The sequence below is a fragment of the Aythya ferina genome, assembly GCF_964211825.1.
Source record: "Aythya ferina genome assembly, chromosome: 6".
Taxonomy (NCBI): Eukaryota; Metazoa; Chordata; class Aves; order Anseriformes; family Anatidae; genus Aythya; species Aythya ferina.
In genome coordinates this window covers 35,644,402-35,659,732 of record NC_140303.1, presented here as the reverse complement: position 1 = coordinate 35,659,732, position 15,331 = coordinate 35,644,402, and the positions used below count along the sequence as shown (strand labels likewise).

Below are 15,331 nucleotides of genomic sequence, written 5' to 3'. Positions count from 1 at the left end.
AGGAGGGGGAGAGGTGCTCCAGGCGCCGGAGCAGAAGTCCCCTGGGGCCTGTGGTGAGGACCATGGTGAAGCAGGACATCCCCCTGCAGCCCATGGAGTACCACGGTGGAGCAGGGTTCCAAGCTGCAGCCCGTGGAGGAGACCACGGTGGAGCAGGTGGCCCTGCACCGACGGAGGCTGTGGCCTGTGGAAGACACCTGCCAGAGCAAATTCCAGGCCAGACCTGTAGCCCATGGAGAGGAGACCACGCAGGAGCAGGTGACCTGGCAGGAGCTGCTGCCCGTGGGGGAGCCAGGCTGGAGCAGTTTCCTCCTGAGGGATGGACCCCGTGGTACGGACCCATATCTGGAGCAGTTCTGGAAGAGCTGCTGCCTGTGGAAAGCCCATGCCAGATCAGTTCAAAAAGGACTGCATCCTGTGGGTGGGACCCCACAGCACAGGGGATGAGAGAGAGTGACCAAGAAGGAGCAGCAGTTATCTCAACCCTTGAGCCCTTTGCATTGTATTTTTCTCCCCTTTTCCCTTTGAGGAGGGGGAGTGAGAGAGTGGTTGTGGTAGAGCTCAGCCGCCCAGCCGAGTAAAACCAACCCTTGGGACAGAAGTTGTCCTGACAAATTCTAGTTTTTACCACACTCATCACTTATTTGCCATATTAAAAAAAAAAAAAAAAAAAAAAGTTAAACTTACCAGACATGGGAACATAGTGAATAATTAGGACAAACACAGAAGTCTTACAATGTATCACTTGAAGAGGCTGGGTTTCTGTTGTTGTTTTCATTTGTTTTTTAAATGGAAGCATCTAAAATGCTCCATTGAGCACAAAAATCATGCCTGCTTTAGAGACACTCACGTGTTGTCATAAGAACACAGCGTATCAGTAGAGAACACAGTATAGACAGAAGGTGTTTAAACTGATAAATGAAGGATTCCAAGTTTTTCTTTCAACGGCGTACACATATTGCAAAAAGCACTGCAATACACACCACAGCTTGTGCTTCAAGACTTTGCTGTTAAATTATTGAATCAATATTGTTTTCCATCACTGTATTTTAAAGTTTAAGTTTATTACGTGATTATTCTATTATCAAACTTAAGTGGCAGCCAGCTCATCTCTTTATGTCATTATATCTGCAAACTGGAAACATTTCTGAAATGCCTTATTAGTTTGAAGCTGTAAAAGCAGTGTTCTGCTGTTTTACCAACCACCGTTTTATTTTAATTCCCCCCACCTCAGAGAAATACCTACTCTAATCAATCTTTAAAATCATTGTTGATCACTCAGTGCGTGGTTGAACAAAAAGAGTAAATACCTAACAGCTACCTCAAGGGTTAGTGATGCAGGTAGCAATAACAACGATTTAAATCTTCTCCTCCCCATATTTAGAGCAGAATGATTCTGCAACATTCCCTCTCTACCCCTTCACTTGGAACTAAGCATTTTTTTAATCATTTCTGAGATCCTTCATAACTTAATGCCAGTGCAAATGAAGAATTTGTCTTTTACGTCTTCCCTTCCCAGGAGGCAGTGTGTGTTGTCAGAGAAGAAGATGTACTACGTACAGTTTTTCAAGTTTTAAACACAGTGGAAGTCAAGGCACTTGATGTAGTTACATAGGTGCAAAAACTTCAGATTACTGACAGTTGTAAGCCCAAGTCACAAAGCAGGATTACCAGGAACTGTGCAACTGGGAATAAGGTGAAATCTCATTTTACTACAGCTTTGGCTTGAAGTCGCCAGAAAGAAGCTTCTTAAGCATTTCAGAATTTCTTCCTTCTGGTGGGGAAGGCCATCTGTCATGATCTGAGGAAAACAAAACAATGGACTTAGTTGATGGAGGAAGCGGGCATTTTTATTTTTGTGTGCTGCCATAGCCCAACTTCAGTCACTTGAAGGGCATTATTTTTAGCCCATTTCTTACCTGGTATTTCTATGGTATTGCGATATAAACTTTGGCCACCATCTACAACCACGGTTATCCCAGTTATGTAAGAAGCAGCTGGAGACAGCAGAAAACACACTACAGGAGAGATCTAACAAAAAGAATGACAATTTTAATCTTTCTTAAACTTCTACCAATTGCTTGTGTCCAAGATGCTTCTGAAAACTGACACAGGCAAGACACAGCTATGTTTTCTTCCCAGTAACGAAAACCACCACAATATTAAAACCACATTTCCAGCTACAAACATCAGGAACATAACAGTTCAACAACTGTAAGCTTTCTAGTACTTTTAAAATACAATTTTTTTCCCGTATTCATCTTCATTCTTTTGGTCCTCTCTGCTAGAAGTCAACCTTTCCAGGAACCAATGCCAAATACGAAATATTTTAGCTGTAAGAGGCATATAAATTAAATTTTGGTGTAACAGTGAGTACTGAGTTAGTCTCTTGGATGACACTACTACATGCTATTACAAGCTTTTTCCTTTCTTCATACTCTACCACAGTTCAAAATCAAGTCTTTACTGTTCTCCATATAACAAAGTGGTGTAAAAATAGAGACACAGAAATAGGAGCATCACAAATACTCTGAAATACATTACCTCCTCAGGAACAGCTGATCTCTTGGCAGGAACCTTTGGTATGCTCCTTAACCACATCGCTGCACCTTGTTCTCCATAGTTGGCAACAGCAGTTTCTGAAAATACTATTCCCTGTATTAAAACAAAACAAAGGTAAGTTCTCTTTCACATGTTCAAGTTGTGATTGCTGGAAAATTTTAAAGTTCTTCAGATTTTGTGTTGGACTAATCATCTAAACAGCACTTGAATGTAAGTTTTTAAATTGGATGAAATAGTATAGTTTATAAATTAAAAACATAATTTAACCAATAGCCATATGTCTATTCAAGCAGAATAATTCAGATTATTCCAAATCTTCACTGTCACTCCAATAACAATGAAGAGTATAAAGACTGAAAGACTGTTTAGAAATAACAAGCATTTCAAATAAGCTTGCAACAGAAAACTATAAAACCCCAAGAACAAGTTCTTAACTTTTATTTATTTATTGGTAATCTGCACGAATACTAGAATGACTTTACTGTGAATTATGCAAGCAGCCATATTTTGCAGTCACATTTCAGACTCTCTCTACTTAGCTGCTACAGAAGAAGCGAGAGGAGACCTTCCTGATGATTACACAGTCCAGCTTAGACTCAAGAGGGAAGATGAAGGCTACAGCAATAGGAACATAAGGCTACGTAGATGAGTTCTGACGGAACATTTTGGACTCAAATTTATATAAGATAACAACATTGTAATTCATTCATGCAGAATATTTCTCTTCTAAGATGTGTGAGATGTGAGCAACTGTCGTTTGGCAAAGGTAACAGAAAGATATAAAGTATCACCCTAACTAGACCATATATTTTTGTCACCAGCACAGTAACACAGATGGAGAAAAGAAAAAATAAATCCAAACCACTGAAGTGTTTGCCTGTCAAAAGTCTCATTTGACACATGCTATAATTATTATGATTCATTAAGTAATTAGCATGCCTTAAAAATATACACACATAATAATGGTGTCCTAATTACTTATTTCCTAAAGACTTGATAAATCACAAAACAGACAGGAAAAACAAGCCAGTAGACCTTAATACTTAACAAGTCTCCAGATGAATTGGGCCTCAGAGGCTACGTAAGAGCCGTTACCTGAGAGAACATTACTCATTTTCCATTAAGCATTCTATGGTTTGCCAAAAGAAACCAAACCAGGTGTTTTAGCACAGGATTTCTGTGTATCATGTTACTTTTATTCCACAGACGGCAGGAAGATCTTCCTAGAAGGATCTGACATTTATTGTACTGTGAAATAAACTGAATGTAGAAGTAGAGGTTGGACTCGATGATCTTGAGGTCTCTTCCAACCTAGAAATTCTGTGAAGTAGTTGGATGGAGTTTACCTTCTTCCTTTTGTTTTCAAGTAATTTTTTTTGTGCAAAGTAATTTTTTATTAAGAGTGAAGGTTACACAAATCACAACAGATGTCATCTCAGACTTCAAAGCTAGGGCCTCTATATAACCTCTGTATCTGCAGCACTGTGCACTACAAAAATATATCTGGTCTTTCTATACGATTATTTAAAACAATTGCAACATGCTACCTACTTCCTTAGAAACAAGTCAGGCATATTTTAGATGACCTGTGTAGTGGTTTCCTGTCTGCATACACTTGATAAGAAAAAAAGAAATGCATGTAAATATCAGAACACACATCTGGAGAAGGTCCACTCCAAACACAGTCTTTTTATGACTAAAACTAACCTAACTTGACATGCAGAAGCCAAAGTAAAAGAAGTTTTGAGAATCTCTGAATGTATGGCATAATATTTTTTTTAATACAGGAGGAAGCCACAATCATACATAAACCTCATACAGAAAAAGAATTGTGAACTCAGATGTGATTGTGTTACTACTGAAAGACAAAACATTCAGTAATTTTATGTGAAGATTTTGTAAAACAGGTCCCCAACTCCTCACAGGTATCTTCTTTTCATTAAGCTAGAGCAGCAGAGTGCCAGTTCAAAGCAGAAGCAATTTTACCCCACGTCTCTGACTTGTCATCCAAACAATATAAAATGCCCTCAAAGGACACGAGGAACATAGATGAGAGAATTAAAAACACATAAATAAAGATCCACAAACAGTTGGAGGCTCTAGCTTTTAAAATCCCTTTCAGTCTGAAAGGTTTAACCATAAATACGTGTGGTGGCTAAGTGTAATCATAGCATTTGTGATTACTTACAGGAGCAACACTGTTGATTCTTACTCCACTGTGGGCCCATTCCAAAGCTAACGTCTTGGTTAGGTTATTCACTGCAGCTCTTGCAGCTCCTGAGTGCCTATTGAGAAAAGAAAGCAAAAGAAGCATCTCCTCCTTCAGCTAACAGTGCCCAATGTTAATCCCACTAAAGCCTCACTCAGTCAGAGCACTGTCCTATGGCTGGACCAGCCACCCAAGATGCAGAAGGATTTTCTAGTTCATGAACTGTGAAGCTGTGGTCAAGTTTAAATGAGTTACGCTATAATTTCCTTAAACATGTGTCAATTCAGCAGGAATTTAATTTGAAAGTAGCCTTGCCTATCCACCCACATTTATATACAATTTTATTTTGGAAATTTTGTTCAACTGTTGTTCAGAATTAGTTATTTCTTGGTTCAACTCGCAAATATTCTAACAATTTATTCTAACAATCACAGCGACAGTTCATCCAGATTTCTGAAGAGCAGAGAAACTTTAACAATTGTAGCTTCAGCACCACCCTGTGGATCTCCACATTTATTCTGTATAAGCTAAACAAGAACAAGCTAATGAAAAAATATCACCCCATTCCTTGAAAATTTAAGATTTTGAAAACTTTCAACCCTGAATCAGGACAAAGAAAAATAATGTAACACGTGTTCAAATTATGTATATATTTTCTTCAATAGAAACTCAATATTTAAAAACATAGCTTCAGAAAAGAAGCTCAGATTTTTTCCACTTAGGAACCTGTCAAAGTACAGCATTTTCACATCTTCAAACTTTACTTTGAAACAACCCATTTTCTGAAAATTATTTCTTTTCAACAAATTGGAACTTTTTGGCATAAAAATTCATCCAGAAGGCTCTGGCTCACATTCATTTAGAAGGTTATAAGAAAAAAATAGAACAAATACGGTAAACATATGCCTATGCAGTGGATGCTGCATTTTAATGCAGACAGCTGTGATATTTTTTGTCAGTATAAAAGAACTGTAAATGTTGCATTTTTTATACCTTCTCCCAGTCAAGAAAGTAGCAGAGGAAACAGAACTGCATCACAGACTTTCTCCAAGAAGGATAGCTACAAAGTGGCAGTAAAGAGGAAAACAGGAAAGGTAGACACTATGTGGCCTGAAGGACAAAACCAAAACTTGGTAACACGCTAGGTATGTTCCTCTTACTCCCCATCCAACTCCTGTAACTAATTATGCCATCAAAACTTGTGAACTGACAGTAGAAGAAGAAAAGAGGTGCCAAGTTCTTGCAAACCCACTAGCAATTTGGAGAGGGAAGAAGCAAAGGTTGTATTTCAGTGCAACTAGTCCCACCAGCATCCCATTCCCAGTGAAAGCTTTGCTGGCAACTCTTGCTTCATAGTTTCTTACAAAGTAGCTGACAGAGACCAGAGATGTCCTTCACCTTGAGGTCTCTACTAGATAAATAAAAAGATCCTTGCACGTACAGCCAAGTATCACTACTGCTCTCTCTTGACATTAACTAGTGTATTTCTATACTCAGCTGCTGCCCATTGCACACCTTTCCAATATGAAGTATTTAGGAGTAATTAATAGATCTAGGGGTGGAATATAGGAAAATGCAAAAAATAAAATAATTATGTATATTACGACATTCCAGGAAACCCAATTGTCACGGCAGCAGTAATGTTGACAATGACTCCTCCATGCTTCTGCATCCAGGCATTGTACACTGTATGAAGGAGGAAGATAACCTATAAATATCAGAGGAAATGCACACGAATGAACTTGCCAACTGGAAGCCAACTAAGTCCAACTCCAGTTACCCTACAGGCTTCCAGTGCAGGTTTAGATAACAACCTGCTCTCTACCACAGCCTCTCCACCTGATCAGTAAGACAGCACACGCAGCCTTGCCCAGCATTTGGCGAGAGCCTTTTGTGGACATCAAGATCTTGTGCCTTCCATGTAAATTACTTTCATTTCCACTTTCATTTCCACTTTCCTAATGTTATCTGAGAATCACAGATCACACTTAAGATTTAACTTTAGATTTACACTCCTGATGGGAGCGAAGTCTCCTCCTGTGTTACTAACTATAGTGGCTATAGGGAAACTATATTTTTTTGTCTTCTGTTATTGCTGTAAAAAACAAAACAAAACAAACAGACAAACATTCATAATGTTCAGTCCTCACCTGCTTTGCAGCAGTAGAAAGTCCCTGTCAGATTTGTTTCTATGACAGCATTCCAGCCTTTTGCACTGATGGCTTCAGAAGGACTCACGAACTGGCCCCCTCCATTATTCACCAGGAAATCAATCTTCCCATGCAGATTCAGTGTAGTCTTCACCAGAGTTTCTACCTAAAACAGTATGTTTTTGAAGTATGGTAAAGTGCAGCTTAAGCTATATACCCAGTCTCCTTTTCACACGTTTTCTCTCTCATACCCTTTTCCACACATAAGGAGGAGGTACCAGACTTGAGAAAAGCTCAAACACTTGGTATGACAGGTTTAATGAGGATTTAAGATTGGTCTGTATCTGTGTTTACTTAGGAAATCTTCCTGGTATACTGCACTGAAAGAAGAAGGGATCTTTGCTGCTGAAGGTTTGTAAAAACAAACATAAAAGCTTGCTACTTAAGACCTACTGACATTTTCTACAAGCGCAGGGGCATTCACATCAGATGCTGGAAGAACTCCATATAAGATAGCTATGGATTTTCTTTCATCTGACCCATATACCTGAGTGTTTTTGAATAGAAAATGCAAGTAAACATGTGAAACTAACTTTCTAATGCAGAAGTTTTGAGTATTCACTAAAGCTCTGACATAGGAGTAAGCAACAGCTAATGACCTTCGACAGAGCAAGAGACTTAGGTCATTACCAAACAGAACACGAACTCTAGGAAGTGCTGGAAGTGACGTAACTTGTCTTCTTCAGCAAAAGAAAGGTGAATATGTGACTAAGCAGATACTTTATAAGCAGGATGAATACTTACGATTAAGAGCACTGTCTGGTACTATTTACCTTTGGGTACTCTGAGAGGGTATTAATAGCAAATATCAATAGACATTTTATTCACTTACTCAAGGAGCTGTCAGTGCAGAAGAGGGGTGTCTTAATTTCGTATGGGAGAAAGATATTTGAGATGCTAAACCTAGCTCTAATAGTGACCTAATCTAAGCTACAGGCTTTAAGCTCAACCTTCTGCATGGTTTTCTGTTTTGGAAGTACAGCAGCATCCTCACATGCTCACGCTAAACATAGGAGAACTTCCAATGGGGGATGTATTCTAAAGCATTCAAGGTTTTTGCAGATACCGAAGTGGATGTGTTTTTCCTATTACAAAATAGTGATCAGACATCTATAACTGATAACTGATAACATCTATAAACTTAATAATTTAATATTTACCTCAAGAAATTGGACAAGGATTTCCTGTGTTTGCAATAGCTATCACAGCCAGAAACCATGGATCAGTTACTCTACCCAAGCATATGTAAGGATTTAATCTAGTATTTGTGGCCACAGAAAACAAAGAAAAAAAAACAACCAAACAACCAAAAAACAGCAACAACAACAACAACAATAATAATAAACAATTCTGTTTTCTGAAAGACAGCAAAGGCTGGCAGGCTCTCCAGTCACTGCTCAGATGGTTCCATCTGAAGCAATCTCCACAATGTCGAAGAAGAAGTATTGCTTGCAGTGCTTCTCCCAATTACAGTAAACATGGTGACAGCAGCCACCAGCAGAGTGAGAAAAAGGATCTGGTGGAACACATTTAAATCACAGTGAGAACTAAAGATGATAGCTTTCATTACAAAGTAATCAAAACCCACACAGGAAGAACTTCATAAAAAAGATACTAGACTCTCCTTGGAAGCAGAGAGGGACTCCAGAAGGTTTAGCTAACAGTTTAGGACATACTTTTGGGAAAAAAAAAAAAAAAAGGAAAAAAAGAAGAAAAAAAAAAGAACAAATTCAGGCACTTCAGACATAACCAGAAAACTGGAGCTCTTCAATATGGGCCTTTTTTTTTTTGCGTGACTGCAGCTCCAAAATACTATGTAATAGCACGCTGTCCCAGATTACTGGGATGACAGTGCTCGCTGATACCAAGAGAAAAAGGGCAAATGCCCACGTAAATTCAAGGGACCTCTGAGTGGTATTAGAACTCAAGAGGTAAATTACCTGCTACTTCTAGTCCTCAACTAGCTCTTCAGTAGGTATCCTTGCACAGGGAAAACAGGCATTTTTGTGTTATTGCTGTGTAATTTTGAAGTAAGACAACAGGAATCTCTTATCCGCAACTCCCCGCCAAGCTGCACTCTTCCACCACAGGCTTCACACAGGCATTAAGTATTTATATACCAGCTGAGACTGTGCTAAGCTATAATGTTTACTGGAAAAGAAAAGCTACTAGTGAACTCAGACAGAAGGTAAAGTGCTAAGTAGTACTGTATTGAGTCCTTCCCAAGGATTCTTATTTGTCAGGTGTCCAAATGATAGGTTTTAGCCTCAGGGTCTGCTCCAGCAGCAGCTGCTGATGGAGCTCAACGTGGAAAGGGGAAACAGCAGAGAATTTTGAACTGCTGTTTTCACTAAATAAGCTCCAGACCTCAGGATAAGGGGTGGATGCACCACCACTGCTTCAGGATAAAGCCACTTGAAGACAGAACACGGAAACCTCAGGTGCACCCAAAACCGGCATCCCAAAACTCTTTACTTCTCCGTATTTAAAAATGAAACAGTTTTGTTATCCTTCACAAAGCAGTCAATGGAAAACTAGCCAAAAGAAGCAGCAGACTCTTTTGACTGAAATAAGTCTGGCAGGTTATACCAGTGGTTGAAAATCCTCTATCAAGCAAGATTATTTTTTGCATATTAACTGAAAAGTAAGCTTTGCTAGAAAGATGGAGGGCCTCTGAGGATGAAGATTAAGAGACTTTAAAATGTACATTCATTAAGCTATCCCCAGGATATCTGCCAGCAAGCTTCTGCAGCAATTAATTCAGTGCACCTTCTTTAGGGTCTTCCCAAGCCAGAAAGAGCTCTAACAGCCGTATTGCACTCCTTGATGAGAGATGAACCTTCTCATGTTTGAATTTCACAGATCCAAACTAGTGCACACAAGAGGAATGAGCTCTGCTGTCTTCAAAGTTACTTTGAGGAGGCAAAAACAAACAAACAAAAAAACCCCGTACATCCAGCTCAAAGTCAAAGCGGGGGGAGGGAGAAAGTATGATGGGACAGAAAAAGGCTGATGGGTTGAGATAAGGATAATTTAATTAAAGGGAAAAGAAAGAGAAAATGATAATAGTAATAAAAAAAAGCACAGGTCACATGGAAGCAGAGAGAGAGAAAAAACAATTATTCTCTACTTCTCATCAAGAAGCAATGTTTGGCCCTGTACTGGGAAGCAGGTCTGCAATACGCAGAGCAGCTGTTTGGGAGGACAGCATCTTCACAACAAGAGCCTCCCCCTTTCTCACCTTTTATTGCTGCACGTGACACCATCCGGTATGGAATATCCCTTTGGCTGGTTTTGGTCAGCTGCCCTGGCGATGTTCCCTACTCACCTCTTGCCCACCCCCAGCCTGCTGGCTTTTGGGGAGGTCTGGAAAGAGAAAGCAATGCTGTGCCAGCACTGCTCAGCAACACACAAAACAGCGGTGTGATAGCGGTGCTGTTCTAGCTGTAAGTGCAGAGCACAGCCCTACAGGGGCTGCTGTGGATGTGGTTTATGAGAACTTTCTCTAGCAGAAGGTACCTGACAGAGGGTGCTGCGATACAGCATGAAGAAGTCCTAAGAAAGTTCTGGTGTATCTGGAAATGATTAGAGCTTAAAACTAAATGGAAGACAATAACTCCGTGATGAAACTCCCAGATAACAGAAGAGACACCAAGTTTCTCCACGTGCCATTGTGGCTAGCTGTACTATAAGATAATGCCTAAGCTTTTCACACAGCACTACAAACAAGGCTTTAACAGCTTCAAAACTGGCTTTGAAAACTTTTAAAGTTGCTAAGGCTGTTCTGACAAACCTGTATTTTTTAAATATGAAACAAAGAAGGAACGGCAGTTTCTTTGGTAGAGATTGCCTCATTTTACCATCCCAGTCCTCTACCACTTTACACAACGCTGCAGTCACTACTACCTCACTTTTAAGTTGATGCAAAAATAAGATTCACCTGCAGAAAATTATTAAGCATGCCAGACTACTCTCTGCAAGCACAGTGACATGGAAGAACACTTTCATGGAAGAACCTCTTTGCTTTCGTGTAGCTTTAATCATGTAAGTTGCCCTCTGACATCTGTCATAAACTATTATATCATACTGCTGATGCTGGTAAATACAAACCTAAAATCCACTAGTAGGTGAAGTGACATATTGCACAGCCTCAGGGTTCTTCTCCTTTAGGAAAAAAAACCTTTAACTATGTCAGTATAAATATTTTATGTCCTGAGTTGTCCCATGGAGGAAGAATTTTTATTTTTATTTGGCTTGTGCTTGTATATTAGGATACTTCCAGAATTCACATAGCTACTGAAGGTCATTAATGTTTCTTTAAGTTTTGCTAGATTTTAACAGAGACTTTGAAAGGTTAAGAAAAAAAAAAAAAACTGGAATGTTTTATAGCAGTCTTGAGATAAAAGTCCATTGTCAGGTTGGACTTTACAATTTTTACACAGAAAAAAAATAGAAGATGAATGCAGGATATGAAGGACATGGATGGAGTACTTCTGCTCCTGATCTTTCAATTTTTGTGACAAAAATCTTAACTGTGATTGTAATAAGGATTGAGAGCAATAGTTTTGCATGGCTCAAATTGTAACCAAAATTTGAAACATGGCTAGGATTTTTTTCTTCTTAATATGAGCAAAATTGACTACACAGGAACCGTCTCAGTAACTTAATTTGTCACCTCACAAGCATTGAGATTCCATGCTCTGACTTCCTGTTTGAAGATGCAAGTCTGAAGGTCTCCATCTTCACAAGTGACCACCCCCTCTCTGGTGTCACAAAAATGTGACACAGAACCACATTACGTAGGCTCCAGCTCAGCCCTAGAACATAAAAGCTCCAAAGCCTGCTTCTCTTAAAAATATTTCAAATAAGTAGGTGCAGTCAGAAAAATATTCGCATTTACAAATGCTTTCTTGCTTAGGTTGCTAACAAACGGTCTTTCCTTGGAAATACACAGCTTTATCTAGATCAATTTAATAGATTTTTACTGCACCTAGAGTACTCCTGAGAGGGCCAGAGATTAATTTGGAGGTCTGAGAATTTATATACATGATATACTTATGATGTGTTAAACCCCAAAACAAGATCACTAGGCGTTACCTCCTCTTCTTTGCGGATATTGCACTGCAAGGGAGTCACTTTGGCAGGACTCATGGAAGAAAATGCATTATTCAGTTCTTCTGCAGTGGCTTTTAATCGGTCAAATTTACGAGAGGCAATAACAACACTGCAACCTGTAGAGACAGAATGAAAAATCCTTTAGCTGGCAGTCAAAGCTGCAGTTACCCTAGTTCATAACATCACGGAGACATTTTGTAGGATGTGCATTTCTTAGTCACTGGCTGGAAAATACAACAAAGAAGTTCTAGAAAGAGAGAGAGAAATGACTGATGTCAGGTGCTTCTTAGCAACAAGATCCCACTGTGCCAGGAAAAGAGCAATCAAGAAAAACAACAAAAAGGTTCACTCTCCTTCCTGCAGAAAGGGAGACAGCCGGTGAGTTGCAGAGTCAGCAAAGCAGCTTTCAGACATGACTTTTGCGGCTTCTGCTGAAGGCTGCCTCATTCATCGATTACATGATTTAAAGATGTTTTAGCTAGTCTTGATTACAAAAAACCATTTGCTCCTAAAACCACAAAAATAATCTTACTGTAGCTCTGGCTGTAATTTTGACTAGTAGTGAGCAAATCTAATATTCTGCTTTTTAACCCTACAGAGCCTGAAAGAAAGGATGATACCGTTGCAAGATTAACTCTTATCTGCAGACAGCAGGAACAGAGGCTTTCCCACAGCACTTGCACATGCTTTATAATCCTAGCTCAGAAAGCAGAGAAAAATACTAGTCAGGAGCTCAAGCCTTCTGCTTGTGTCAGCATTTGGAGGCTGAAGGACTCATTCTACAGAGCCAGCAATGCAGGCACCAAATTAACAGTAAGCACTTGCACTGCAGTCTCGTCTCCTTTGTCACCAGAGGGCTCAGGACAGCTTTAAGTCTTTGGTGATTGCTACTACACAGACTGAAAGAGATCATACTAGATTAATCCCTCGTACAAATCCACTAGACATACAATTTCATACTATGCATGAGCAAATTACTAGCTTGCCACTGCCAAGTGGGCAGAGAGGGAGGTCTTGCTCTCACTTCCCCATCATCATAATCCTCGTATCCCCACAGAAGCCATTCTTTCCTCACACCAGCTCTGGTGCTCATCTGCTTAAGCATAAATTAATTCAACAAAGTAAACCAGCCAAAAAAACGTTAACATTTTGCCAGGTGCCTTTTTTTCTTTTGTTGCTATTTTACTGAGTGGAATTTGGCCTCTCATGTGATCAAACAAACACGAGAATCAACCCAAAATAACTAGTGGGAGTAAAGAGCAGCAAGCTGTTCATTTGGCTCAGGCTCTCTTGTGAAACTATACATCAAATTAAATTAAAAAGAAAAAAAAAATAAAAAAGGAAAGAAGGAGACAAACTTATAGAAGGAAACGCTGCAACTATATATCCCTAGGAATAAGGTTTCCACCTTTGGTAGTTGGCCATCTTAAAATAACACAGGTAAAGATGTTAGTTTCTAAAGTCTCCTAATTTTTTAGATTAAGGACTCGGTCATTTGCACAATAACCTGACTAACCCTACAGCAGAGTTCATAAAATGACACGCAATCACCAATTAACACAAAACACTGATTTTCTGTAGCACAGTGTCATTTATCAACTTAAGTGCTTATTAATACACCGAAGAATAAAGTCCAGTAGGAGACTATCTTTGCTAGATATGCTAATGTGCCAGATATGCTAAATATGAGCAGGGAGATTCTAATTAGCGGGGAAGACCTGGTACCTACAGCACAAACTGGTACTGCTTCACTGAAGTCCTTACTTTTCTTCACAAAGAATGACCAGACCTTTTCATGATAGGGTTGAGGGGAGAAGAGACAGATGCAGTTCCAGACAAATGGTTTAAATCTCTCCAGAAGGCTTTGAAGAAGATTGGTTATAAAAACAAACAATGTACATTGTGACCAGCATTATCTGTCACTGCTCCTACAAGCATTCTCTGTCCAACCAGCCTCCTTTCCAAAAAAATACAGCCTGAAGTACAAGGTATAAATGGATATAGTTCCCGGTCATCATCTTGTAGGAATAGGCAGTATGTCTGCAGATGGAAGTTACATTTGACAGATTTAAGCCACAGATCCTTCTCCATTTTCTCAACACGCTTACTAGAGATTCGCAGCCTTGTTTTCCATTTAGGATGTCACGGAGAGACATTTTTGTTATTTGCATTTTGCTTGAGATAAATAATGCTGATCAAGTTAAGAACAGTTTTAAGGTAACTGGGTAACACTGATGAACAGTGTGACGATGATGCTTAAAAATGCACCTTCTTAAGGCACTAGCTAAAAACACCTTAAAAAAAATAATGTTTTGTTCCTTGGTAACCCAAAGGCAGCAGAACGAGCCCTTATTTCAGCTCCACAGAACAAGTGGAAAGCTGGACAACAAGGGCCAGGAGAAGAGATGCCTCCCAGTATAGAGTCTTAACAAAGTTCTTCCCTATGCACAGTGTACACTTAAACAACACAACGCACCCAACGTGATGGGGCATAACACTTGGCGTTATTTATCCTAATCATGTTTATCTAACATTACCTGAAACCAGTCAGACGCCAATGAACCCTGACATTTACGTTGAAAGCTGCAGAAAAGGTGGTGCAAGGTAGATTACCAAGATGTTTCCACAGAGTGTGCCTTTTCCTCCAGATTTCATCACTTACCTTTAACCAGCACTGAAAGAAAGCCTACAAAGCACATACTGAAGTACAATACTTGAACTTCAAGACTTCGTTGTCACAAGCACTGACAGGGAATTTCTCCAAGCTTAACACGGGGACAACAGTTCAAAAGCCCGCTCAGCTTCAGCAGCAGCGAGGCGTTCAGTTCAACTCAGCCCAGCAGCATTACGAAGAAAACTAACTTCAGAGGGGGGCATGAGTCCCCATTTCTATCCCTTAAAGCCTATCCCTTAAAACACCACCTCCAGAACCCCACAAACCCGCGCACCGCCCGCCACGACCCCAAACGCCCCCCAGCCCCACACGAGCACCCCTGCCCGGCTCCCGCTATCCCTCCGGGTCCCCTCTTCCCTTCCCCACCACCACCCCGACCCTCTGCCCGTCCACCTCACGCCCTGCCCGCCCACCTAAGGCCAGCAGGTCGGCGGCGATAGCCTTGCCGATGCCGGTGCCGCCGCCGGTGACGATGGCCACCCGCCCGCTGAAGAGCCCCGCCGCCAGCAGCCCCCGCGCCGCCGCCATTTTCCCCCCCCTTTCTCCCGAGCCGCCGCTCCG

At 40.3% G+C, this 15,331-nt stretch overlaps 1 protein-coding gene across 1 annotated transcript; it reads right to left on the bottom strand.

The window, feature by feature from the left end:
- Window positions 1-1,043: 1,043 nt before the first annotated feature.
- PECR (peroxisomal trans-2-enoyl-CoA reductase) lies at window positions 1,044-15,309 on the bottom strand. Its single transcript, XM_084523272.1, has 8 exons — window positions 15,184-15,309; window positions 12,079-12,212; window positions 6,922-7,087; window positions 6,376-6,457; window positions 4,751-4,847; window positions 2,545-2,655; window positions 1,920-2,031; window positions 1,044-1,801 (listed from the first exon to the last, which is right to left on the bottom strand). The coding sequence occupies exons 1-8, from the start codon at window positions 15,296-15,298 to the stop codon at window positions 1,713-1,715; spliced, it is 906 nt and encodes a 301-aa protein (XP_084379398.1). The 5' UTR covers window positions 15,299-15,309; the 3' UTR covers window positions 1,044-1,712.
- Window positions 15,310-15,331: the final 22 nt, after the last annotated feature.

Excerpts from the sequence above, each read along its gene's own strand:
- PECR (XM_084523272.1), bottom strand. The coding sequence starts at position 15,298 with ATGGCGGCGGCGCGGGGGCTGCTGGCGGCGGGGCTCTTCAGCGGGCGG. Across the intron at positions 12,213-15,183 it reads CGCCGACCTGCTGGCCTTAG|GTTGCAGTGTTGTTATTGCC; the intron begins GTGGGCGGGCAG and ends CTGTCTCTACAG. Across the intron at positions 2,032-2,544 it reads GATCAGCTGTTCCTGAGGAG|ATCTCTCCTGTAGTGTGTTT; the intron begins GTAATGTATTTC and ends TCTTTTTGTTAG.